Source organism: Grus americana, chromosome 5, assembly GCF_028858705.1.
Source record: "Grus americana isolate bGruAme1 chromosome 5, bGruAme1.mat, whole genome shotgun sequence".
Lineage (NCBI taxonomy): Eukaryota > Metazoa > Chordata > Aves > Gruiformes > Gruidae > Grus > Grus americana.
The window spans coordinates 1,094,880-1,121,383 of NC_072856.1; the positions used below are offsets into that span (position 1 = coordinate 1,094,880).

The 26,504-nt window shown below is 46.1% G+C and overlaps 2 protein-coding genes across 19 annotated transcripts in view; one reads left to right on the plus strand and one right to left on the minus strand.

Moving 5' to 3' along the window:
• Positions 1 to 12,154, plus strand: part of PLCB2 (phospholipase C beta 2) — a 62,078-nt gene extending 49,924 nt beyond the window's left edge. For 8 of the 10 annotated variants that reach the window (XM_054826444.1, XM_054826446.1, XM_054826445.1 and 5 more), the window contains 7 exons: positions 711 to 921; positions 1,139 to 1,307; positions 3,026 to 3,102; positions 5,279 to 5,374; positions 6,458 to 6,515; positions 7,182 to 7,268; positions 7,916 to 12,154. In XM_054826444.1, the coding sequence (XP_054682419.1) occupies positions 711 to 921; positions 1,139 to 1,307; positions 3,026 to 3,102; positions 5,279 to 5,374; positions 6,458 to 6,515; positions 7,182 to 7,268; positions 7,916 to 8,188 (971 nt within the window). In that variant the 3' untranslated portion in view covers positions 8,189 to 12,154. Of the gene's footprint in view, positions 1 to 710; positions 922 to 1,138; positions 1,308 to 3,025; positions 3,103 to 5,278; positions 5,375 to 6,457; positions 6,516 to 7,181; positions 7,269 to 7,915 lie in introns of those variants that run through there. The other 2 variants (XR_008577265.1, XR_008577264.1) reach the window with 2 other exon arrangements.
• A 4,524-nt stretch (positions 12,155 to 16,678) lies between these two features.
• Positions 16,679 to 26,504, minus strand: part of PAK6 (p21 (RAC1) activated kinase 6) — a 39,448-nt gene continuing 29,622 nt past the window's right edge. For 7 of the 9 annotated variants that reach the window (XM_054827895.1, XM_054827894.1, XM_054827892.1 and 4 more), the window contains 6 exons: positions 24,719 to 25,210; positions 24,483 to 24,616; positions 21,888 to 22,014; positions 21,569 to 21,694; positions 20,794 to 20,928; positions 16,679 to 18,814 (listed from right to left, as the gene is read on the minus strand). In XM_054827895.1, coding sequence (XP_054683870.1) covers positions 18,647 to 18,814; positions 20,794 to 20,928; positions 21,569 to 21,694; positions 21,888 to 22,014; positions 24,483 to 24,616; positions 24,719 to 25,210 — 1,182 coding nt within the window. In that variant the 3' untranslated portion in view covers positions 16,679 to 18,646. The remainder of the gene's footprint in view (positions 18,815 to 20,793; positions 20,929 to 21,568; positions 21,695 to 21,887; positions 22,015 to 24,482; positions 24,617 to 24,718; positions 25,211 to 26,504) is intronic. The other 2 variants (XR_008577408.1, XR_008577407.1) reach the window with 2 other exon arrangements.

Here is a 26,504-nt window from a genome sequence, read left to right on the forward strand (position 1 = left end):
CGAGCTGTTTAGAAGGAGTTGACCCTGCACAGCACAGCATTGTGTTGCAGACACACCTGTGAGTTCTGTTAATTTTTACAGATTCCAATTACAAAAAAAAAAAAAAAAGTTACTTCCCTTGAGAAGATAACTCCCTGTGGCCTTTCTGCCACAGATAACCACATCTGACTGACTTGCTACAGCCAGATAACAAGTTCTCCAACAGTTCACAGGCACCCTTCCCCTCTCATTTTCATCTGCCTCAAAAGCCCTTTCATTTATTCCTCACAACTGAAGAAGTGCCAGGCATTAAAACTGGAAGGGATGAAAGCACTTCTCACTGGAACTCTGTTTTGAAAGAAAAAAAAAAATCAGTAATGAAACAACAAAGCTTTTCCCTTATAATTAGAGCTGCCAACTAGCTTAACGATTGTGCTGTCTTTGGGATACTTAGAATTGTGGAAAAGGGTGCAAGGCACAAGACAGACAGACTGGCACATCATCACTGTGTTCCTCTGGCCAAAATAACCAAGAGGCAGCAATGCTTCTGGCCATCCCCATGCCTCACGCCCACCAGGTGGTGAACTGAGCTGCATGCAATGCTGGAAAGAGGGAGGAAAAGCTGAATGAAGGCAGTGCTGAAAAAACCCTGTCTGACCCCAAAAGGCATTGCAGCATGTTGAGAAATGCTGTGCGAGAGAAAAGAGCCTCTCTTTATTTTGTGTTTTTAGAGCCTCAGACAGCCAGCCTCGCAGAGCTGCAGCAGATGAAGCTCTTTCTGAAGCTGCTGAAGAAGCAGGAGAAGGAACTGAGGGAGCTGGGGCGGAAAGGAAGTAAACGGAGGGAGGAGCTGCTGCAGAAATATTCTGTACTCTTTTCGGAGCCTATCTGCTATGGAGGCAAGAAAAGGATGATACAGACTAGGAAAACCCAGAAGAAGAGGTAAATGCAGCACCCTGACCTGTGTGTCACCTCCCCACACCAAAGCAGAGCAATCCCCAAGAGAAACCTGGGCTCCCCTCTCTGAAGGAAGCATGGAGTGGGGTGGGCATCCACATCTCCTGGGGTTTATACAGCTGTTCCCACTGAGGGTGGGTAGGGAGGTCAGGATTGTATCCACTGCTCTAGAAGCAGCACAGCTGCTGTGTCTGTTCTGCAGGAGTTTGACAGCAGGCGATGTTGGTACATGTGGAAATCCTGTAGAAATGGCAGAAAGCGTTGATAGCCGAATTTTGGAACTGAGAGAGAGGCTGGAGATGGACCTCATCCACCTGGGGGAGGAACACTACAATGGGATTCGAAGAAAGAAAGAGCAGCATGCCACGGAGGTAAGGACTGCAAGTGTCAACAGAAAATGTAGCCTAGGAGAGCCCTGCAAGGACAGCCTGAAAAAACAAGGTCGTCACTAAACTGTGAGCTTGGAAATGTGGCCACAGGGCAGAAGACTCCCCCCAGTACAACTGTCAGGTCCATACAAGGTAGCTGAGAATGTAGACAGTGACGCTTATTTGTTAGAAGCTATAAAAATCCAGCAGAAACATTTTTAAAGGTCTGCAATTTGGGGCAGGGGGGAGAGAAAAAAGAGAGAAGTGCTGTCCTGGAGCACATCAGGCTCCATCTGCTTAAACTCTTCTGATGGCTTAGCGTGGCGTTGAGGTGCTTCTTACGCTGCCAGGCGCACACGTACATGGAGCCGTACCACGCTTCTCCTGCCTCCCTGTGTGATGCTGTACCGTCAGGGCTAGGGTGACACACAGGTGTGTGGAAGCTCTGCAGGTTCACTGGTGGCAACCATCAGAGTGTTAGAGACGCCGTAGGGGCAACCACATGCACCGCTGTCATTCAGCCAGGACAGATGATGCGTGGGAACAGAGCAGCCATTGCCACATCTGGGCTAATAAAATGACGGTCTTGCAAGGGTCAGCACTCCTGGGCCCACCCCTTAGCGCTGACAGCGGGGCTGACACATTCCTCTTGAAACCTGGGAAGAGTTTTGCTGTTTGACTTACTAGAAGTCGGAATAAGTGTCCACACAGGGTGTCACCAGTCAGTTCTGCAAGTGCATCAGTGTTTTGCACACCCTCAGACCCCCACCTTAAGTAAACCCCAGCAAGAGGCATAGTAATGCCTGGAGACAAAGTGCAGTCCACAAGATGGTGACGATAAATACAGGATACGCCAGCTTTTCCAATGAAAGGGGACTATTCCAGGATTTGGAGGCCTTTTCCTATCATTAATTTCCAAAGGAGTTTGCATCATACGTCTTAAATCTTAGGTTCCCCAGTGTGCTTTGGCTTGACAAGCTTGCAAGCTCTCTACAAGACTGGCTGGTCTAGCCTCCACCAACCCTGTGGGGGGGGGGGGAACAAAACCCTGCCTCTTCAGAACTAGCTTACCTGGGAATCATGCTTATCACCAGAGAGAAGCCAAAGGAATAAACGCATCCTTGTCTCACAACTCTGACAAAGACTGTGAGATTTAGTGGCAAGGCTACAAAAGGGAAATAAACCCCTTGAGTTCCCACTGCACAGCACGTAGCCCAGCAGCCAGGGTTTTTCCTTCCAGGCTGTCTCCCAGCAGGCAGCAGTGCAGGCAGGTCTCACTGCACTCACACTTATTCTGCCCAATTTCCACAGAACTTTGTTTCCACCAGACAGCAGGCTCATACCCTTGCTGCTGGCTGCTGTTGTTCAGAAGGTAAGCTTGACTGTTTCCCACCGACCCACAAGTACAGTGAATCTGGTGCTGCCTCCTGCACAGAGATAGGAAGCTGTCCGTAAAGATACCCTGGGAGTGCGTGAGGTGGCTCACGGAGTAGCCTTTGGAGCCTTGGTGGAGTCAGGGCACTCACCCGGTGCAATCCCTGTGCACATCTGAACTCGCTGCAGTGGTGCACAGGTTTGCACAGAGCCTCACGGATTAGCTGGCCCCTGGAATTCAGTGCAGGGAGGGATAAAGCTGAATCTGGTGGTGATTAGATACGGGTGGTGTGCTGTGTCTCATCTTGGTTTGCTTGGTTTTGATCTTGTTTTCATCCCTTGAACAGCAAGTTACCAAGATAATAGAGCTAGCCAGAGAGAAGCAGACAGCTGAGCTGAAGGCACTGAAGGAGTCATCAGAAAGGTAAACTTAGTATTTGAATAACAAAGCACTCATGCATAGTTCTTGTCTGGGGTAGCATTTTCTGCTAGCGCTCAAAGCACTGTACTACAGCCCACGAGCCAATACGGGGAAAGAGAAGCGTCTCCCTTACTTTGGTGAGAAATTGAAGCACAGCGATGTGACTTGGGATCTCACTCAGTTACACAGTGGCAGCGGTGGAAGGCAGCTCTGGTCTCGTGCTCTCCAGAACAGTGCCCGTGCCGTGAGGCACCGAGCAGGGTACGAGCATTCAAGCTGCAGTAAGTAGCCTTGACTCATTCAGAAAGACAGGAAATAAGAGTGCTGGTCACTGGATGTCGGCTCTGCCTGCTGCAGTCAGAACGTCACATGTAATCCCTTCCAGGGACTGATCAGCTCAGCCTTCTAGGTGAATTGAGCATCTTGGCTCCAGTGCTTAAATAAACTGGCAGAATCAATTCACCAATTTCTAGCCAGGCATTTATCCATTTGTTCTTGCAAAACTTTGTCCTGAAGCTAAAACCCTCACTCATTCCTCCTTCCCATTAAATCCTCTCTCAGCCTTTAGTTGCTAAAAGTTAGGCAAAACTTCCTCTTTTTGTGTCTTCCATCAAGACAGATTCTCTGTTTCTCTCAGCTTTTCAGCATATTCAGACAAGACTAAGAAAAAAGGGTCAAGCTAGGTGTAATGGTTTGCTAACAATATGATGTCATTCAGTATAGTCACATCTACAGCTGGCTGTGAGCAGCTCCAGAAGGATTTAAAGATCTTGAGCAGTGGGCAATAAAATGGCAGTTAAATTCAGTATGAATAAATACATGTGAATGGAAAAAAACTAACCAGAACTCAGCTGTACACAGGGGTGAGCTACTCTCACTCAGGAGAGAGAGCTTCAGCTGCTGTGGATACTTCTCTCAAACAGCTCCTCATGCACAGCTCTGCAGTGGCCGAAGTGGCAAACAGAATTTTTGGAATTGTATGGAGAAAAAAAAAAAAGGATTCCACGTCAGCATTATGCCACTAGAGCTGTCTGCACAGCGCAGTCACCTTTTCAGTATGCCATCTCAAACAAAAAGCTTTGAAAGAGCAAGAAGGGGGTGGCAAAGATTGTCAGCAGTGAGGAGTAATTTCTGCACAAAAAGGATTAAATAGGACTCAGCTTGGAGAACAGATGATTGAGGGGGATGTGACAGAAGTGTGTAAAATCATGAATGGTATGGAGAAGAATAGGGAAGAGATTACTCACCTCTTTCTCTTAAAGGAAGAAATGCGGGGCACCCAGTGAAGTTCTCAGGGAGCACTTCTGTCTTTTTCCTCTCAGGGCAAGGAGCTATGAAGTCCAAAGTAGAGCTAAACTCCAAGGTATGAGAGACACACAAGCTGGAGGAGGGACTGGAAACACGGAAGGTGGAGGAGGGAAAAACTACCCTATGCTGCTTCTCTTTCTTACGCTTCTCCAGGGTTGGAGGCAGGACACCAGCTCAGTGGGCCACAATCGGTGGCCGTTATTCTGTCCACCTTAGCAGCTGTCCTGTTGTAATCATTTTGTACGTGAATGTCCAGGGTGAAGTACAGATGGTGTGCCAGCAGCCTCTTATGTCCTGACACCAACACCTTCCTCCGGCTGTCTTGCCAGGTTCTCTGGCGTTTAGCATTTTGCAGTTAGCATTTTTGATGGCCACATATGCCTCAGGGGCACAGACTTTAGGTTCTTCTGGATTATGTTCTTATCTTTCCTACAGGTTGATCAAATGCCTTTTAAAAGTTTATGGGTCCTGCTTTGCAACTCACATCCCATATTTCGTGTGCCTTTCTGCTTGCTTCAGGTCTTTTTAGCTCTGCTATACAGAAATGTAGTTTCTTCTTTCTTTAAGTACTTTTAGCAAGTCTCCTGCTGCTTGAGAGGAACCCAATGTAGGTATACAATACAACCTAACTACGTAACACATGTTTTCTCCTGTCCCTTTGTTATGACTCCCCTTAAAAAAAAAAAAAAAAGAAGAAGAAAAAGTTACAGGACTTAAAATACTTGTAAGACTTAAGGCTTTCTGCTGCACAATCAGTAAAACTTTGCTTTTCTGGACAGTCAAGCACTCCAGAGAGCAGATGTGGAGGGCTGCTTCAGTCTCTGGGATTTGTAATCAGCCCTGTCTCTCACACATTCTTTTCTCTCCACAGCAATATTAAAGACATTAAGAAGAGGCTGGAGGCAAAGAGAGTGGACCGAATCCAAACCATGATGAGGAATACTAGCGACAAGGCTGCTCAGGAGAGGTACCGGGGGGGATGTCACTGGGCTTCATCTATGTACGCGCTAACTGTCCTGCTCTAGGCAGGGAACAGTGCTACACCACCAACAGGGAAACTTTTTAAAACAGCCAAACAGGTAGTGGCAGAGCTGTAGGGGTCAGGGAAGGTATGCTGGCCTGCCCTCACTCCCACCTCAGCGTTTTTTTCTCCATTGCATTGCAGTACACAGGCACATACGCAGTGAAGCCAATATCTGCGATAACGGCACCCCCGCAGTCACTGCTGACAGTGGCTTCCAGAGCTTTCTCCATAGGCTTCATTTTTTTTGTGTAAGGTGGTCAGCAGGATCAATTTTACTTACTGGACTTCTGAATAGCCTGAGTTGTGCCTTAGAAATGCCCCCCTGCCCTGCCACAGGGAGAAACTGTACCTTGAAGACAAGCCTCCCATGCGCCAGTCTCTTTGGCTCTCTTACGTGACATGTAAGCTTCTTGCTGATGTGCTGACACACCTTCCAGTCACTTCAGCTGAAGCCTAAGAGCACTTGCAAATACTTCCTGCCTGCCCTCATGCCTTGGTGGGTATTTATCTCCTCCTAGAATCAAAGGCCAATCTTCCCCAGCCTCCCTAGAATCTGTTTGTAATGGGTTTCAGCAGCCCTCTCAGTTAAGAGGTTGGTTCTGCGTATAATGGCTGCAGCCTTCCTTCCCGTTCGTTGTTATAAAAAATAACACTCCGGTACTGAGCCTGAGAATTCCAGTACATGGATTGGTTGTAACAGCTTCACATGTTCAAGGATGCAGAAGAGGGTATGCTACTGCCTTTGCTTCCGGCTCATAGCAAGGTCCTTTGGCTGTCTGTTATGCTGAAAAAAACAGAATTGTGCATCCAATTGGCTTATGTCTCAGTGAAATTTGAATAGCGTTTTATTTGCCTTTCCTAAAATTACAGCAACCTCTCTGTGTGGGAGGACACTATGAGAATGTAACACACCTGCCTCTCTCTGTGGGCACTAGCAATCCTGTCTTACTGTATGGCTGTATTGATAAACACATTTTATATAAAGATAACAGATGGATTATAGGTTTTTATACATTTCCTTTAAAGGTTGAAGAAAGAAATTAATAACTCTCACATTCAGGAAGTGGTGCAAACAATCAAACTGGTAAGTTCTCCTGTGGCAGTCTGCCACAGCATCTCTGCTTTCTGCAAAGCAAGGGTGTCGCATGTCCGTCATCAGCGTGTCTCGCAGAGCACAAGTTCTCAGAGGTATTTAAATCCCATTAAATTGCTGCTGCGTCCAGGACTCTGAGTGTGTAATTCAGACTGCCAAAGTGCAGCTGAGACAGCTACGACCCTTACTAAAATACTGCAGGTCCATAAGGGTCTGGTCAGAGATGCAGTGCAGACAGAGACGTCCAGGCTATTTCACATTCCTAATTCAGGGATTTTTTTTGAAGCACAACTAATTAGCAGTGTAACTCCCCACCTATTTAATAATGTGCAAAATTTTGCAGAGGGAGAGGAGACCCAAAGGTTCTCTTCCTTGCCCTTCAGAGACCTATCCCCTATAGAGCCAGCCGTGTGCGTGCACACGTTCACACGTGCAGATGCTCTCGCAGTGCTTCCCTAGCACTGGAGTTCAGTCTTGAGTACCACACAAATGGCTTGGGGGGCAGCAGAAATTGTTCAGAATCAGGAATGAGGGGGATACTGTGGGATGCGCTCTATAACCCTGCGTCTTACTGTTATAAGCTTGGGATGGATAAAACATTTGTTTATAAAAACTTACATTTTAGTGGGTTTTTTTTTTAATTTGTTCTTTTTAAAGGTGACAGAAAAGACAGCCAGATATCAGCAGAAACTGGAAGAGAAGCAAGCAGATAATCTGAGAACCATCAAGGAGAAAGAAAGCCAGGTAAATGCAAAGATGAAGCTCAGGGTCAATGTTGTTACTCAGCACAGTAAATCCAAAATACTAGAGGGGATCAGTCTTCCCTGTGTATTCTTTAATTAACGCTACACTCATCCTCCACACGCACACTTCAGCCACCCACTCCTCAGTACACTGAGAAAATGAATGACTTAAAAGGTGGTTCTACTGAAGCCTACACAGATCTGTCAGAGGTGCTGCAGTCCTACACTCTCTGTGCCAGCACTGGCATTCACCTAACTGTACAAACCCCCATAAAAAGTGTGATGGAAATGCATCTTTCTTTAAAAGAGATGAGTCTCATCCCTGAGCTCCTCAAACGCTCAAACCACACAGAACATATTCATGTTCTTTCAAGGTTGATGTGCAGTGAACATGCAGGCTGAATTCATCACACCATGGTGCAAAGCAGAATAATGTAAATCAGCAAGCCTCCCTGCTTGCATCTTCTAGGAAGCCAAAGATTGTCTGGGGGATGGAGAAAGTCATTTAATACAGGGTTGAGACCAAAATTGTGAAGTACTAACATGTCATCATATTGGTATCTCTCAGAGCAAGTTTTTATACCATTCTCAGCCTGACATCAGCTTAGCTTCAGTGTTTGGAGAATGATTTGAGGTCTCTGTTTGCAGCTCCAGCAGGAGATACTGGCAGAGTATGAGGAGAAATTGAAAGGTCTGAATACGGAGGTGCAGGAGATGGTGAAGAACTACACAAAAGCAGGCTTTTCTGGGGAGCCGGAGACTCGGAAGGAAGCAGTTCAGAGTGTTCCTGAGGGAGAACAAGGCTCTACAGCACAACTGGAAGAAAAGATGCCAGTGGCAGAGGTGTCGAGGCTTACAATAGCTGTGCCTGAGCCCCCAGGAGCCGACACAGACGCTGAGATTGAAGAAAGCATATTTTGAGAGACCCTTCCCTTACTGTTTCACTTCAAGAAGGTTTATGGAGGTATAGAGTGAAGTTCAAGACCAGCTGGACAAACTACTACTCTCCCTTTCCACTCGGGAACTCCTGAAATCCTTCAGGCATTTACTACTTTATTGTCCTAGATTGTGGAAGCATCTGAAGAGATCGCCCTTCAGAGAGCACTTTGCTTCTTTGCTTCCACAGCCTTGGCACCAAGGTATTTAAGCAGGGTGAAAGGGCCTGTGGCTCGTTTTTGGCATTCACAGCTCTAGCTGTGTTTTAGTACCTTAGTCTGGGTTCAGACTTCTGTTTTTAGAGTAATTCCCCTCCTCATTCATCACACACACATCTTCACATCCGAGCAGCCTCAGAGCTAGAGCCCCATGAGTGAAAAGTAACTGCGAGACACTCTCCAGTAGCCCACCTAACGCGCTCCGCCAGCTGGCCCAGAATAAAGCCTCCTGCAATACGGGTAAGTGGGGTGGCAGGTGCTCAGCAAAAGCTGTTGTCCTCTAAGGCGCCGTTCCTTCTGGCAACACTACCTGCTAATGGAGACACAGCCTCTGTTAACAGGAGGAAAGGTCAGTTTGATAGAAACTCATACCATTTGCTGTCACATACCACTTCCTTGCACAACCAGTGTTGGCTTTTTAATTAATTGGTGTGTCCCCCTCGTCAGGTGAGAAGAGTTTTCAGGACACTGGTAGCCACACAACATAACCCAGCATTTCCTGCTGTGGAAATGTGCGTTACCAGCACGGTAGCTTGTCTTCTTTCATTCTTTCTAATTTCCCTTATTCCCACTCCTAATTCTAACTTTGACTCCTTCAGGCAAGTTCTCAGCTCTGGATCCGTATCTCCTGAAGACCCTGACGGTCTTGAGCAGGCTCCTGGGCAATTACAAGGCCTCCTATGAGGAGGCTAGGAGCCTCTTCCTTTGTTCCAGCCACCACAAAAAAAACCCACTTGCAGAATTCTCATCTGCAGCAATTTGACATTTTTAGAGCTTTACTGAAACTTTTTCTCATGAAACTAACATTAGTTCTATATTATGGGCTTAGGATAACAACATTTCTAAACTGTTTGAAAATAATTGCGTTGCTTAAACAAAAAGCCAGGCAGTTACATTGCCCGTAACTTCCCTTCCACAGAAAGCTAAGTATGGCTCATAGAAACCACATGGAATTATCCTTTCAAGTAGCAGCAAGCAGGTCACTTACATGCTGCCATCCCAGTTAATGACAACAGAGGGCTCAGCAGTGGTCTGTAGAATCTGTTCCTTGCTGCTGGGAAAACCACACACCTCGAACAGCCATGTTTGTTCGGGACCTTGGGGAGAAGACTACAGGCTACTCCTGTTTGCTCCCCCTTGGCAGATGTCTTCCCTCAAAGCTTTAGTCGCTCCCCATTTCTTCATGAAGTGTGCCCACCTGACCTAACAGCAGCCCCCGTTTTGGTGACATAACAGACAAGTCTTATTCCATGGCCTAACTAATGAAAATTGCCTGGCCGTACGACTCAGAAGGGCAAATGGTCCTCAGCCTCTTTTAGCCCTGGCACGTACCTGCTGCTGTCTGTCTCCACCAGCACAGAACCTTCAGCAGAACACACGTGGAGGTCCGGGTTCCTGGCACCTCGGTCTTGGCTTGCAGCAGAAAAAGAAAAGGGTCGGTTCCTCTTAGCCCCGTTACACTTCCACTTTCTGGGACGGCAGAGCCTTAGCTTGTGAATGCAGAAGTCGTGCCCGTGCCCCCCCCACCGCCACACACACTTTCTCTCACCTGGTTTATGACCTTGCACTGAACAGCTTTGACACAGCAAGTGCTCGCTCATCCAGAAGGAAGGAACTGGAAACATATGGGCCAACTCTTTCCCTAGCACCATTTAAAACAGATTTTGCTTATGGATCCTAAAAGAGCAGGAAACAGCAATAACTCAATACCAAGTGGCCACATCCTGGCCTTCCTCATAGCGCATCCTGAAATAATGTTAGCCCGAGAACTGGAGTTCGGCCTGACAAACATGCACCAGGTCACAGGGACCCTCGAAATTCGGCACTTGTGCCCACCAGATGTCACAAGTGGAGGGGGAGGGGAGGGGGAATGACACTGACTTGAACACCCCCGTGCCCCCCAAAAACTAGTCACCCCTCTCCAGTCATACCTCGGTAAATAGCAAGGCTTAATTCAAAGAGGTGGAGGAAGATACGCTTAGGGGGGACAAAAGCAAATGGGAACTGCAACTATTTTATTACAAATGCTTATCCTAGAGATGAGATACTGTAGATCAAATCTTCCAAATTGTTCAAGAAAACAACAAAAAAACAAACCAACACCCCCCCAAACACTGCTGAAGAGAAATGGGGGGATGGGACCCCCAAACCTCCACCTGCAATTGAGCAGATCTGCGACTGCCACGAGTCTGAGCCCCACAGCCTGGAGAACCTGGCGCTGCCGAAACCCTCATGTAGTTATCTGGCCCTTCAAGCCCCTTTTATTGCTACTTTACAGCGCCGCAGAGGGCAGAGTGTCTTTACACCCAGCCATACAGCATGAGAAGAGTTACACCTAGAAACTGCATCGATAACGTGCTGCTATAGAAACACAAACCAAAAACCCAGCTCCAGTAGGTAGGAGAGACAAGATGTTCCAAGCCTGGTCTGATATCCAAGAGGAGACCATACCTCCCCTGCGGTGTTAACGTAATACTGGAATTATGTATTGTACATTTCTGACTTATTTATTTTCTAAAAAAAAAAAAAGTAAACATTTCATTTCTTAAAAAAGCTGGATCTTTTTTTTTAATTGCAGTTAGTGGATATGGGAGCAAGTCCCAAACGTTGCCCAGTGTGTGCACATGTTAACAGAGACAGCACGTGCCCAGAGTTCTCTGCCATCTGTGCTCACAGTTCTCACATTCAACTTCTTAGTCACTAAATACGCAGTGAGGTGGGGTTTTAAACATAATTTCCTTCTCACACGCATTCTCCTCTGCACAAGTTCATTCCATTCCTTATTGTACTCAATAACCAAATGTAGCAAAGCAAATCACTCACAGCCCAAGTACCGCTCCCGCCCCCCCTACTCTTACAGGTGATTGCCTTACCCTAATACAGTGGCCACCTCCTCCTCATCCCCCAGCACAGGGCCAAAGAGCACTTCAACAGGGGGAGGAACAATTCTCGTGGGTTCACACTCCTCCCGTTGGCTCCGTCGTCGTTCAGCCAGCCAAGGGCACCCCAGAGACACGCCAGGGCAGCCACATGCAGCCTTACACTCAGAGCTGGTTCTCCCTTACCCCACAGCAACACTCGCCCCTCGCATACCCACAGCACAGCCCCTGGCCGCTCCCTGGCTCTGACCCCAGCAGAACGACAGGCCGGGCTCAGGGCAGAACACGTTCAGCCACGGGCAGCAACATTCACAAACCTCTGGCCGAGCAACTCCGGGGTACCGCAACACGAGCTCGGTTCCCTTCCTGGCTCATCCTGATGGCTGGTTGGGCTCCTTCACTGGTACGGCGGAGCTCTGGCACGGACACGTGGCCGCTTCCTTCTGCTGAGAGTGGGCGCCTTCGCTGTTCCAGGACTGAAGCTTTATTTCAGGAAGGGGTAAAATATTGCTCCAGTTAGATCGATTTTGTTGGTTTACAGAACAACCTCCATCCCTGAAGTCTCACGCTGTGAGGTTTGAGGGCCTTCAACAAACATCACAGCAGGGCAGAACTGCGGCCAGGAACCAGTTTAATATTTTGCCTTAAACCAGCTCGCAGTGTTGGCAGATTGGAGCCCATGCTCGTTAACCCCTGCTTTCTACACCGGGGCTGGCAATGGAGCTCAAGGATTGCATTGGAAATGGGATTAGCACAAGGGAGGGGCGGATTTCTCCCCAAGAGCCCAGAGCCACGGCAGCGAGGAAAGGCTGCAAATGGAGAAACAAGCCAAAAAACCACCCAGAAAAACATGGGCCCTGAGTGGGGCTCCCCAGTCACTGCTAAGCACCAGGTATTGCCAGACATCAGTAACAGCCAATCTGCATTTCTCAGCCGCGACCGTGCCTGGAGTTAGTCCCCTAATCCAGCCACACGTGGATGGAACTGGGAAAACAAGCAACTGCCCGTCAGTACACGCAAACTTCCCATCAGCATAAATACAAACCCACAACACGCTCTGTTTTACAGCCTGAGACTGCTGATAACAAAAGCTGTTCAGAGATGCTTCTGAATGTATTTCTAGGGGCACGAGAGCCACCACCTGCTCTGTGGGTCATTACACGGCGTATGTTGCTCAGCAGAGACCGAACTGTTTGGTGTTTATCCCACACACAACATCCAGCACAGCAGAAACACAGCCCTCATGCTGGATAAACCAGGGGTTTGTCCCCAGCTTCAGCCACCTGGTCCATACCAGCCATCCAAAGCCCCTCCAGAGAGGTTTCTCAGAGGTTATTTTAAAGGACATTTTATCCTGTCTCTTTCTGGAGAGAACCCAGACCAAAGGGTGGACACGGGGTGCCCCCCTCTCCACACATGTTGCCAAAGCACCAGGGGTTACTTTTTTTCCTTCACACCCTTGCAGTGAATGAACCCAACAGAATAAACCCATGTTACAGACTTGTAAAGCCAGGGCAGAACAGCAGCGCCCGAGTCCGTGGAAGGTTTCACTCCTCTCTCCCCTGACACCACCACCTAAGAAAGAAGAACGTGTTTCACAGGGACAGCCCTACCAGGCGCAGCAAAGGGGCAGAACGTGCTCTCTTCCTCCATACCGCACAGCACAAATGCTCTAAGCCAGCTCGGGCAGGCTCAGTCTCACTTCAGAAGCTGCTCCTGGGCACAAGCTGCAGCCCTGGAGCGAGGGATAGCACCGCTACGGCCTCCTGCCCTCCAGCCTGCGCCAGCTTGTCGTCTGAATTCCGCAACTGCTTCCTTTTCCAGCCTAGAGACCTCTCGTTACTGCATCCTGCCAACTCTTCAGCAACACCCTCCAGCGAGAGCTCTCCTACTGCCTGCGAGCGTTTTGAGGTCAACACAGCAGCCCGAACCCGGTGCTCTCCTCTTCTCACCTTTTTAGCTCTTTTTGCCATCACCTCTAAGCAGAGCATCAGTTCTCTGACAGCCTTTGAGCAACACGAATCAGTCAGCCAAAGCAAGGGCTGAAACACTGCCAGAGTAAAATGCTCTTCCCGAGGCTTTTTCAAAGGTGTGGATGTTTCAAAACACAACCATAGCTCAGCTACACTGTGGCACAGATGTAGGACAACTTAACTTCAGCAGTTTGGATTCATGGTATTAATATCCTCTGACATGTGAAGTCTGAGGAAGAAAACACACCGCAATGACTCGGGCCCTTACACCACATCGCAGTTTCTGTTGTGCAACCCTTCTGTTTTAATAACACTGCTGGCACAGCTTTATCAGGTGATTTACGCAGAATTTCACGAAAAACAGGTGGAATGTTTTATGCAGATTACCTCTTAGTGCTAAAAAATTTCTTCTAAATGTACTTTTCAGAGTGTATATGGAAGAATCACAACTGTAAGCAAAGCCACATCTCAGATGAAGTACAGACCACATTCTGCATCAACACCTTTCCCCACTGAAGTGAAGCAGTCCTCATGCCCCAGAGCCCAGGCGTGCCGACGCTCTTCTAGGCAGAATACCGTCTCTACACAAAACGTGATGAAATCTCTGGAAGATGAGAAAGTATTTACAAAATTAAGTAAAGGCACTAAACCAACGGTTACTGTAGAGGTTTCACACAAGACATGCGGAATTCTGACCTTCCCTCCAGCAGCACAACGGCCCAGAGTCACACCAGCATTGCTCACGTACGTACTCCAGAGGAGAAATGCCACCTGCTGATTTTCCAGCACTATTTCTTCCCACAGAATTCAGACATCCTTGAAGATCTCTTCATGCGGCTCTGGAGCCCTGCCTGAGGTTTTGCTTACCACAGGATACTTGCTGACCACAGGGTGATATGGTAGGTGGCTCGGCTAGGTCTCTGTAATGAGGCTGTTACAGAAACCAAATTCAATGGTAATTAAGACAACAACGGTGCCTGGTCAGACATTGAACAGCTGCAGATTTAGGCACAATCTTAGATTCTTTCCACATTTTCATCTTTTATGTGGCATATTCTAAATCGCATTCTGTACCACTAAATTCTCTTGCCCAAAATACTTATTTTCAGCAGCCCAAACTTTATACTATATTCTTAAAAAATTAAGTAATGGGGATCCCTAAGCAAAGGAGGACTCCAACCACCACAAGGGATACAAATAGAAGACACCGTACCTGAAGGATCCGCACGGGGACTCTAAAACAAGAGCATTACTAACAAAAGACACAGCAGTCAAACTCATCTGTTGGCCAACACCTTTGCTGGCAGCTTCCCTAGTGAGGATTCAGCACTGACATTAGGAAAAAAAAAAGGAAAGAAAAAAAACCCTAGAAGACTGACACAGCACACATTTTCAGATGAGAAGCCCAACCCAGGGGAAAGCTTCCCCTTGCTTCACCACCCAGTGGGAACTGGTGGTAGTGGGAAAGTTCAGGCGAGCACGGCTCCTGTCGGCAGGCCGGCTTCCTGTCAGCACCTTTGTTATCGTCGTGCCCTTCACGATTTCAGAGCACTTGACAGACGCGAGTAAAAGCCTGAAGGTCATTGCTAAAGCAAATCAGTTTGCTGTGGTGAACAGATGCAGATCCCTCTGAATATGATGCTGTCAACCAAACGCTGAGAAGCAAATAGCCATAAAATGGACATAGCTGGTTGCCTTAGCTTTATTTCTATCATCTTTCCCTAGCAGTCAGGGACCTAGAAGCCTTTGATGTCTCTTCACAGCTCCAAACAAGCGTCTGGCCATGCTCTCCTCCTTTGCAAGCAACAGTAACTCATTTCCTTCCAGGTGGCACAACTACGATGCCCCAGTTTGTAACTGGAGAATGGACAGCGTGTACAGGCAGTTCTCTCTGCTCCCTTTCCTGCAGTTAAAGGAACTTTGCCTTCGAATGTTCAGTGCCCACTCTGCACACTGCAAGCTGCTCTAGATATTCCTACAACCTATGTCCAGTTGACAGCTACAGTTCAGGCTCAATTTGTACTGAATGATCCAAAATCATCTTCTACCTCTGTAATAAAGATGTGGTGCTGACATGACCATTGCTACTACAGAAGGAATTGCTGCACAGAGGCTACTGCATTTTAGAGACACCTTCCCTGCCCCACATGTATCTCCACATGGTCAAGATTCGCTACTTATTATTATCCTAATTTATACACTAGGACCTAGGGCACAGCAAAATGCTTTCTCCAGGCTCCAGGGGGAAGTGTAGGATTCTTCTCACTGGACTGAACAATCTTAAAAGTCGGGAGCCTCCTTTGATGTAGGGTTCTTCTGTAATCACTGGTTAAAAGATAGGGGCCTCTAGAGAAAGATTTGTCCCGTTCTGAAATAAATGGGGTAATAAGCTGCTGCACTCGATAGCACAGAGCCCTGTTCGAGGAGGACAGGCACCATTATATATAAACAAGTGCAATTGGGAGGTGACAGCAGTCACAGACTCCCCGTTTGATTCAGCAAATTGTTCATATAAATTCAACCTGCCATCTTCAAAGGCCTACCACATGCTGATTGCCAGGGCTGCGGCAGCACGGAAAAGACTCAATACCAGTAAGGCTGACAGGAAGGAAAAATAAAAGGGGACGATCCAGGTGAAACATGACACAAAACAACAGAAAACCCCGAGATGTAAGTGTAACCTTGTTGAAAGCATATAGGAAAAGATATTCAAAGAAAACAACATCTCAAAGCATAATTACCCACTGAGTAGGCTATGAGCTCTTCAGAGAAGACTCTACATTTTGTTATATACTTAGGTATCACTTAGCATACAAGAAATCGCGCTCCTGAATACTACTGCAATGCAAATTACAAACCTGCTCTGCTTATCATAATTCTCCTGCCTGGCTGCCTGGTTCTTGGGGAGGGAGCTGGTGGCCCTGGAGACAGAGCTTCAATCTTTTAACTAATCTAGGTTTATCTTAGGATTTATATTTGATTCCACACTCATCTAAGTAATGGAGCATTTAATTGGTGATATGCCATGCACGATCTGTAAAGAGAGAAACACAAGAATCAGATATGTAATTCTGTATTGGACAGGAAGATGGATACTTTCTGCATTCTTCACAAATATGGTAATGAGTTTTTAAAAATTTATAAGGTACTTGAGTGCAATCTTTCAAGGGCCCTCCCTCACTGTGTTTAGCCAGACTTGGGCCAAAGTATAAAATGGTGTTAAAACCTGTCATCCCTGTCCCCAGGAAATGTTTGTTTCGGGATCCAGGCTTCTGCTATAGTCTCTTCCTGTTCTAAAAGCCACAGCCACAGAATAGGTGAGTGAGACCAGACTTCAAGGTTCACACTTCCCTTACATCTCTGAACTATAGGCACATTTTAAAACATCTCAGCACCGCAACAGGCTTATGAATAAATCAAGATCTATTTTAATTTAAAACACAAGTGCAAAGGATTCACAACTACAGATGAGCAGGATTGTTTGTTTCAAATTATAAATCTTTTCAAAGCCCTGCTCTTTTGCATTAAAAAAAAGCAGTATATCTGGAATACAGAAACATTTTACATCAAAAATTTTCCAGTGCAGCTATGGAGGAGCTAAAGGAATTAATTTCAACCAACTTCATCAGCCCCACGCTGGGACAGCCAGTCCAGGCAAACCACCTACGATGCCTCTACAGGCCACAGGCAGGGCGGTACCGAGAGACCCCGATTTCATCCTTCAGCAGGTGTCTGAGAGAATGGAGATGAATCACCCTCTGGAGGTGTTCCTCTCACCTTGGGCTACAGAGCCAACCCATATGCTTCGCAGACTGGGTGCCCACCATTTAGATGGCTGGCATCAGTGCAGGTGAATTCCATCCCAAATTACTTCAAGTAATCAACTGCGGTTTCAATTTTGAAGCAGGATCTGTAACTGGAGTAAATAGCAGAGGATAGATATTATTAACATCTTCTGAAGAAAATGCAATTATGAGGTTAGTTTCTGAGACAGTAGCACTGTCCCAGGAATAACTTAAATTCCAATAAATTTGTATCTGGAGTTTCAAAACAGGATCCCAGTTCCACACGTAAGATTATATTCTTGAGACCTCACAACAATACACACCATTACTGTACAATGTTACATCCTGACCTAGAGTCCAATTACCTTGACTATCTCACTGATCAGAAAGCGTATCATACAAAATATCTAAATCTATTTTAAAATAACTGAAAGAGCTGTTTAAACAACCAGTAACCTTCTGAAAGTATCGGGAAAGGGATGGAGGGGAAAGGCATACCAATACCGAAACGTACAGCAAGAGTTTCTCTTCTCCCCGTGTTCTGCGGTAGCAAGCAGGGGAGACGGAGGTTCAACAAACCGCCTCACATGAACACAAAAATCTCTCTTGGGATATGCAGGACAGCTGAAACTTTTCCATTTAGTCTCCCAGAGCATCCCCAAAGTGCAACCCAACAGCTGTCTCAGGGCAGCACTTCTCAGACTCTCCTGGGAGAAAGGACTTGGAAAGAAAGGTGCCTGGAAACCAAACACAGGACCAAGCTTTCCCAGACTCTCCATTCCAACCAGCACTGGAGCTGTTGCATATTGTGAATTTTCAACCACACGATCCTGGTGGCAAGCACAACTGTCTTCACAGAGTCTGGCTTGGGGCCTGCATCCAAGGGTTCCCCCCTCCCAAAGTTTAAGCTCATGAAATGGATCCAAGACTGACCACTAAACCATACATATTCCTCAGCAAAAGAGAAGCATGTTGATGCAAAAGAGCCATTTAGAAACAGATACATACATCACATCTGCTCCCTAGGAAAGTATGTACAGTTTTCTAGGTCCACATTTACTGAAGGAAATTAAAATCATCTGTGGAAAAAGTCTCAGAGGAAAAAATTGTCAAGTCTTTGTGCATTGTTTGAGAGTTTAAAGGGGTCTGTGCCCCAAAACGTACATCTGAGTCAGCTCAAGACTCCAGTGTACGACTAAGGAAACAAAGATCACATTTCTAATAGGGAAATATTGTTTCAGTTCAGTAGTCAGCAGCCAAGGTTTGCAGGGACTTGCAGACATTCAGATACGCAACTTCAGACTCCGCTTTAAAATGCCATTCTTCGGAAGTGATCCACAAGTCACGAAATACCTGCTTTTTTCTGGAGACATACTTGGTCTTATTTGGATCTAGTATGTATTGATTGTCTTCAGCAAAAGAGAAGCCACAAAAGGCTGAGACTGCAAGGGCAGTATTCACATTCATCCTCTAAAAAGATTGCTGACAAGTTCCAAGCACCATTCACAGGGCGAGACTGCCTAGTCTCTTGATTATTATTATTTTTTAATAAACATTATTTTTTCCCAGCATTTCCCCTTATGTAAAGTCAGCAGGTAGAGGTACGCTTTCTGTATTGTTGGATAAGGGGGACCAGGCACTCTGGAAGTCCTGTCTGGAGCAAAAAGGGGTGATCCAGAAGTTCCTGTGCCGTTGCTCTTTCTAGCGGATCCCGTGTCAACATCCTTTCCAAGAAGTCTCTCAGAACTGGGGAGGTCTGTGAAAAAGCAACCAACCAAGTCAACCCCGTAAAGGAACCAGGCACCAATTCATGCAACAACAGGTTGCTGAGGTAGGTTTGGTTAAAAAGGACGCTGTACATTTCAACTCCGTAACCCTGCTTCTGCACAGAAACGTAACATCAGATAGCATGCTTTTTATGCTACAGTAATAACTTTCTATCACCTGTAGGCACATTTGCACAGGCTGTTTTCTTTTTAATGGGGCACAGCAAATTAAGGCAAGACTGCCTGCCATGTCCCTCCATCTAAGTTAATTTTGTTTCCCATTTTGTTATTTAATCTTTTCTGCATTTCAGCTCAAAAATTCAACAGAATTCCCGCTACCTGAGGCACATCGCTTGGGTGTGAAGTGTTGATCAATTCATTCTTTTACTGGCCACAGACAGTGGAAAAAGGAGTTAAATAGGATTCCCAAATAGGTTTTGAGAGCCTGGAAGCCTGATGCTGCTGGTACAAGAAGATGAAGAAACTGCAGAACAGGATACTGAAAAGCTAAGTGACCTCAGCAGGTTTGTCCTTCGAAAGATGTGTAAAGGCCTGTTGGGTAGCCAGGCCCAAGAACCACTTAAAGGCACTGCGCATCTCTTGCTGGTGCTAATCCTCTGCCTCGTTAAAACTGAATTAAAAATGAACTTGGTATTTATTTATTTATTTTAATGACACTAATTACATCCATTTTAGATTGGGGGCATTTTCCCAGCTCTGGTTAACTTAGAAGTAGATCATGAAATACTGCTTACACTGAGCTACTGCTTATTTCATGAGTGCTTTGAACGACTTCCCTGTGATTGCTGGAGGGAGAAGGCACAACACAGCTAAGTACAAGTGCCAGGCTCCAGCCTCTATCACTCTGTCAGTAAATCTAGTTATGCTTTAGAAAAGCAGCAGATATTATCCCAGGTGGTATCTGTTTAATCTGCTGCACCCAGTACTGCAGGAATTGGCCCCTGCAAGCCATTAGCTGTAATCAGAAGGGAAGGCTCAATCCAGAGCTGGTGCTGAGCTCTGCTCAGACAGCGGGGAGACAGGGGAGGATGGCCACCAGCCTGGCAATCCAGAGGTCTGCTGCAAGCCGGTTTGTTTCCCAGGACAAGAGCAAGACTATACACGGCTCTGGCTACCACAGCCAGCGGCAGGGTCATCTCACCAAGCACGGTGTGCGATCCAGACCAGGACTGGCTTTACACCGCCTAACGAGTACAAGCACTGGGTCCAAAATGTGACCTTGAATTTTAATTAGTCTTGCAAAGGCAAAGAGGAAAGAGCAGCTGTTGATGTTTGAGTGTATGCTGTTAGTTCAGCAGTCTACTCTGTTAAATAATTCAGTTTTAGCAGCTGCAGATATTCTGATTAATTGGAAAGGCTGGATAGCTTCTGCAGCATTCTGAGCTATTTGATCTCAGAGGCTTGGGCTGAAATGAAAGGAGGACTGCTCTAAGTGGTGACTAAAAGGTAATCACTGTATTTCTAATGTCACTGCTACTTTTTCATAAGAAGCCATGAAGCTGAGTTCATCTTCAAAGCAGCTGCAGTGTCTCCGTGAGCTACTGTCTGTATCGAGCTCTCCTGCTCTGACCATAACGCAGTCTTTGCAGTCCTGAAAGCCGTGAAGCTGGAAACTCCCAAGAGCAAGCATCCTCCTGTCTGCTCCCCTAGAAGATGAGCTACTCTACCACCATCAGCAAGGTATTAACTGTTGGGTCCACCAGAAGCAGCTTTGATTAGCATTATCAGGTTTATGCCCAAGTGACCTTACCTTATGAGGCCTACTTCCCAAACCAGCCACTAGCTGTCAGCAGCAGCTTGCATCCACTGAGGCACCAGGGCCAAAGAAGTTCCCCAAGAAACATGTCCTAGCAAGATCACTTTCACAGCCAGCTTTACTGGGTACGGCTGATACGGATGTTTCCCCATGATAATCATCAGGTTTACAAGTGTTTGCCAGCATGCTCACCCTGTGGAAGTTTTTCAGTTTGGGAGGAGGACTGTCACGGAGTCTCTTCATTGCCTGGACTGGAGAATCACTAAAATAGGGGGGTTCTCCATCCACCATCTCTATCACCATGATCCCCAGAGACCAGATATCCACCTGCAGGAGCCAACATCACATCAATACACACAGTTCAAAGCCAGAGGTCCTTGCTTTGTTGCTTTCATGAAGACTACAACACCCCGCCCATGACAAATGTTCCTGAGAACATAAAACATTAACCCACTCGATGCTACGGACTCCTTACTACAAAGGCAGCTTTCCACCTAGGACTCAGCCACGCTGGTGTTGCAACATGTAGAAGTCTACAAGTAACTGCTTGTGCTACACGGGTTGGTTGGTAAACAAAACTCATCAGTCTGCTGCCACCTGCCCGTAATTTCAGAGCTCTCATCTGTGCCTCCCCTCCCTTATGGCATTGATTGATTTACTGATCCGTATCATGTCACGGGCTGCTCCTTGCTAACATCTGTCCACACTGCAGCAGATACAAGCCTACGCCAAACTTTAGGTCTAAGAACAGAGTAAGTTTACACCTTGTTCCCGGAAGCAGAACAACCTGTTTTTCTACTGTTTTAGGAAATATTGATATCATCACAATCGAATCTGAAGTCATAGTTGTATTTATATTTTAAATAGACTCCAGAGGTTTTTCCTGGAAAAGCTAACAGTTATTTTCCTGTGACATTTCAGAACATTATTTGCTACCTCTTCTGATACTGGGGATGTGGTCCCTTACCTCGGTGGTGTATGGTATCCTTGCAATAACTTCCGGAGCCATCCAGTAGGGAGTACCTACTAGGGACTTTCTTTTAGGTACATCTTTACTGATCTGAGCACAGAAGCCAAAATCTGAGAGTTTGACCTGTGCAAAGAGAAAAGCAACCAACATTAAAAAATAGTTTTTACACAACGTGGAGAGAAACACCAAAGACAAAGACGACAAAGGGAGTAAGAGAACGAGGTACACACAAGAGATTGTGAACAGAAAAGAAATAAGAGACAGACTAAGGCTACGGCAGCAGCAGACAGGAAACCATTTGCCTGAGGAAACATACCCTTCCATCCAGTGTCAGAAGAATGGAGTCACTCTTAATGTCTCGGTGAATGACCCCCTGAGAGTGAAGATAGGACAGAGCCTGCAGCACTGATTCACACACTGTGGCAATTTGCTCTTCATTTAGCCTGAAATTAAAGACATAGCACTGTACTGGGCAGCGCAGAGTACACGTTCACGGGTCCTCCTTAACGGCACAGTGCAGTTTTGAAGGTGAGTTGCAGATACATATTTTGGTTCCCCACGACCATTACTATCTCACTTGTACCGTTCTTCTATGACTGCCTTTTACTGTTGAAAACATTTTAAGTTTTCATAAGTCTAATACAGAGAAATTGCATTTTAACTCGTCTCTACACTCATTCTGCGAGATGCTGTTTCAAGCCATTCTGACTGGCATGAAGAAGCAGTCTTGTCTAAGTGCCACAGTAGCTGTTGAGACAGCATTTTTTTAAGCAAATATAGTAAAGCTTTGTTCACAAGGCACACTGTGCAACTCTATCCAGAAAGCATCTTAACACATAAATCCATAGAGAATAAAGGGATCCTTTACAGCTTTCGTGCAGCTAGATGCTTTGGATACTCTTACACCTATATAAAGGTAGCACAGGTTACAAGCAGGGAAGGCGCTCCTGAATTTTACCACTCACTCTGGTAGCACACTGAGTATGAGCACCAAGAACCTTCTCTTTAGAAGCTCTCGCTGTTTGGAATACCAACACAAGAACCTTCATGATCAAGTATAAGTGAAAATGGTGGAAATGAGAATTACCCCCTCTAACCGGGGACAGGGACAGTGTGACCAGAGCACTGCACGTTGTGGCTGTGCTGTGCCATGCTGATGGCAGAAATGTATCTGAAAGATAGCAGAGGGCTACTTTTGCCATTGTGATTTAACCTCGAATGGGAGAGGGACTTCTCCAAAACAGAACCTAACCTATTTAGAAACAGTGCTTTTCATTTCCTAGTGCATGAGCTGTAAGAAAAACCGACACATTTCTGAGCTCTGTGGTTCTAGAAGATAACACGAGGTGTACTTTCAGCTTGTCACGTATGGAATTTGGTTTCAGTCAAGTGACTGCATAGTGTAAAACAGATTACTAGAGGATTAGCTCTCTCCTGGAGATGCAAATCAGTTATCACCTTCAGCAAATGTTTAATGAGTGGAATGAGGGTATTTTCCTCCCTGTGAAAAACTGATTAAGGCTTGCAGCTTACTTTTGATAAATGTTATGGTTATAACAGATCCTGTTTCCACAATGTGGCAAAACAAGCATTCATTAAAAGGTTCAAAGGAAGGCTTTATAAAATAACTTAAAATCTAGGCTGAGGTCCCATAATGGGATTCAGTCTCACTGGTGGATATAAACTGCACAGACCCTTATTAAATCTCTTCAGATTTTTTTTTTAATCTGTAGTTGATTGGTTCTAACACCAGCTAAGAGCTACAAGAGTTTCACTGGCTCTGCAATGCCATAAGTCAGCACTCTGCAGGACTAAATGTTCCTTTTCCTGTCCAGGAGCAGGTACGTGACTGACAGCGAAACCTTGGTTCCCGGACCCTGAGACGTGCCGCTGAACTCAATGCCGGAGGGCCCGGCCATCTAAGTGTCTCCATGACACTCCTTACGGGTGGGGCTGTATTGCTACAAAGGACAATGTGGGTTTTTTATGCTTCCCAAACACATCACAGATGCGCTTCCAAAACAGAGAACCCAACAGAGCAATAGATATGCCTTAAATCCACCACAGGATCAGTAAAGGCTAGTCAAAGCACATAAGTGAATTAAAGGCATACTACGATTAAAAAAAAGTAAATACAATTAGTGTTAGCAATACTACCTAATTGTAATCCAGTTAAGATTCTGAATCTTCAAAAAAGGACAGCTCAGACTTTCTTGGTCAGTCTTTTCATTGGTGTTCCCTGCGCCAGTTTACAGCCTCACAGGACTGCTCGGAGGCAGGAGGAGGGTGCCCCAGGGTCATGGGCAACACACGATCATCACGACTGCACCACCAGAAACCTCGTGAGTGCGACTCTAGAGCCTGTTTGAGAACAACTTCTTTGCCCTACAGGAATGCTTTGGGCATTAATGAATATTAAGTGGTGTGGATAAGAAAACAAATTTAGCAGAGTGTCCAGTAGTTGCTATCTTTAGGCAATAAAATTTGGGAAGGAGTCCAGATCTCAAAGCTCTGCTGTACTTCTCCAGAGGACTTAGCACAAATTCAACCTCACTAAGGTTGCACCACTGAAAACTATTTCTGCATGCTCTTTAATACTTATTCAATAAGCTTCATGGCCAGAAAACAACAGATATAGTAAACAATACTTTTTATGAGTACTGCGTTTTACAGGGAAGGTCATCAAGGAGATCATTAGTGAGTATCTAAAGGGATCAGTACTGTAAATGAGGTCCCTTCTGCATCAGAAGTATTATTGCATACTTCGAATGGATGACAAAGTGCAGTAGTTTCAGGGCACTGAAAACACAAGATCTCTGAGGGAAACTGTTCTTCCCAGAAATCTTCACCCTACTGCTCTTGCCTGTCAGGTGGGAACACAAGAGTTGATGTTTTGGATTTTGCTTCGTACCTGATCTGAGACACGATGTCTGTGAGGGCTCCCCCCTGCAGGAACTCCATCAGCACCCAGAGCTCCTCTCCCACTAGATAGCTCTTGTACATCTCCACTACGTTGACATGTTGATAGTCCCTCATTATCACCACCTGTAAAACCACACAGCAGACAATTGACCACCACAAAACTTAATCTTATCCAACAGAGCAAGCAGGCACAACCCTACACATACAATGCATCTCTACACTCACCTCATTAAAAAGAAGCTCCCGGCGCTGCTGCTTTCTCAGATCCATCATTTTCACTGCCACCTGCCGCCCCGAGTGCTTCTCTCGAGCAATGCAGACGATACCTGTGGACCCTTCACCGATCTTTACATAATTCTCTAGCAATGTCCGGGGATCCCCCTGATCCACAACCATCCTAAGGGCGGCTTTGAACTGCTCATGGGTCACAACCACCGGGTCCTCACTGGCCAGCTGCCCTTTCACAGAAGAGTCCTGGGGAAGGTGAAGGTTGCTAGAACTAGTTTGAGTCTGCCGGTTCCTGGGAGACCCTGCCGGTGATGGCCTGCCTTGTGGCACTGCAACTGCCTTCTCCACTGCTGGTGATTTCTGGGGGGTCCCAGCTTCTGAGATGATCCTGGGGAAATCAGATGCAGGCTGATCTGATGGAAGAGACTGGGCTTTGGCTGCGGGGCTGCGTGGCGAGCCCCACTGCTGGGGCCTGAAGAAAGCATTAGGCTTCGAGAAGAACAAATACGGAAGTGGAAGAAAGAAAAAGTGATGGTTAGATTAACAAGAAGAAAGAAGCGTCAGGAATCAGTTACGCGTTGTGCCACTCTGGCCTTGGAGCAGACTGGAGTTAAGAGCTCTAGGTTCTTGTCTCCAGGTCCATCCAACATATGCTGCATCACGAGGGGAAGCCCCATGGATGCAGATTTTCAAGAATCAGTTACAGGATGGGTGCTACGCTTTAACGACCTCCAAATTAAGGCAGTTTAAAAGGTACATTTTAAAGCACATGCTTTAAAAAAACACCAAAACCCACAGAAAAAAAAAAACCAAAACAACAAAACCAAACACCAAACAACAGCAGCTGCTAAAAAGCATTCCAACCTTGCCACCAAAACTCATGGGCAACCTGTGTTGCAGAGAATTTTAAAATCCTTTCTCCCTCTGTGCCTCTGATCTTCCTATATATAAAAGGAAAGAGGATTCATGCCAAAGTTGTAAATCACTTTGATGTCTTGGCCTAATTCCCCTCGGGTAATTATGCTCTGCCTACTGAAAATGCTCTCTGCTCTTTCCACTGGTACCTGCGGAGCATTCCTGTCCATCAGACACAGAATTAGCACTCTGTTTTGGTAAAAGCACCGTGAACCAGGAGAGCTGCGGGTGGCCAGCGTGACACTTCAGCTACGCAGAGCCACCAGCCACCGTGCCACCTTACTGTCTCAGAACTGACCTACGATGAATTTGGATTAGTGGTGCTCTTTCCCGAAGCACTCGAGGCTTTTGGAGACCTCCCACTCAAGCACCAAGCAGGCCCAACCCCGTTTAGTTTATGACATCTAGCAAGATGACAGCCTGCGGTAACGTGGCTTCAGGATACGCATTCCCACGTTAGCACCATGCGTAGGTCTCCCAAAAAGGATAAATCTTGAAGTGCTAATATTCACCCTGGAAATGTGGACTAATTAAAATTCAACAATATCTAGCAGGTTAGGTATGAAAGACATGATCTACTTATTTATATGGAAAATAATAGTAGATCTGACAAAGTAGCAACTTCAGAAGGAGCAAGCCAATCATTTATATTATAGGGCAAAATAAAACCTTCAAAGCAACAAGCTTTTTCTCTCTCACAATTCAGACAGATTGTTAATAAAGTTAATAATATGGGTATGGGAACTGAAAACTGCCAATAGAGACGTTTTTAAAAAAGCCCTCATTTTCTCTGTCTCAGACAGAAAATAATTGTATAGAATTTAATTCTATGCACTTTCTTTTTTAACCAAGGATTTTTGTCAACAGT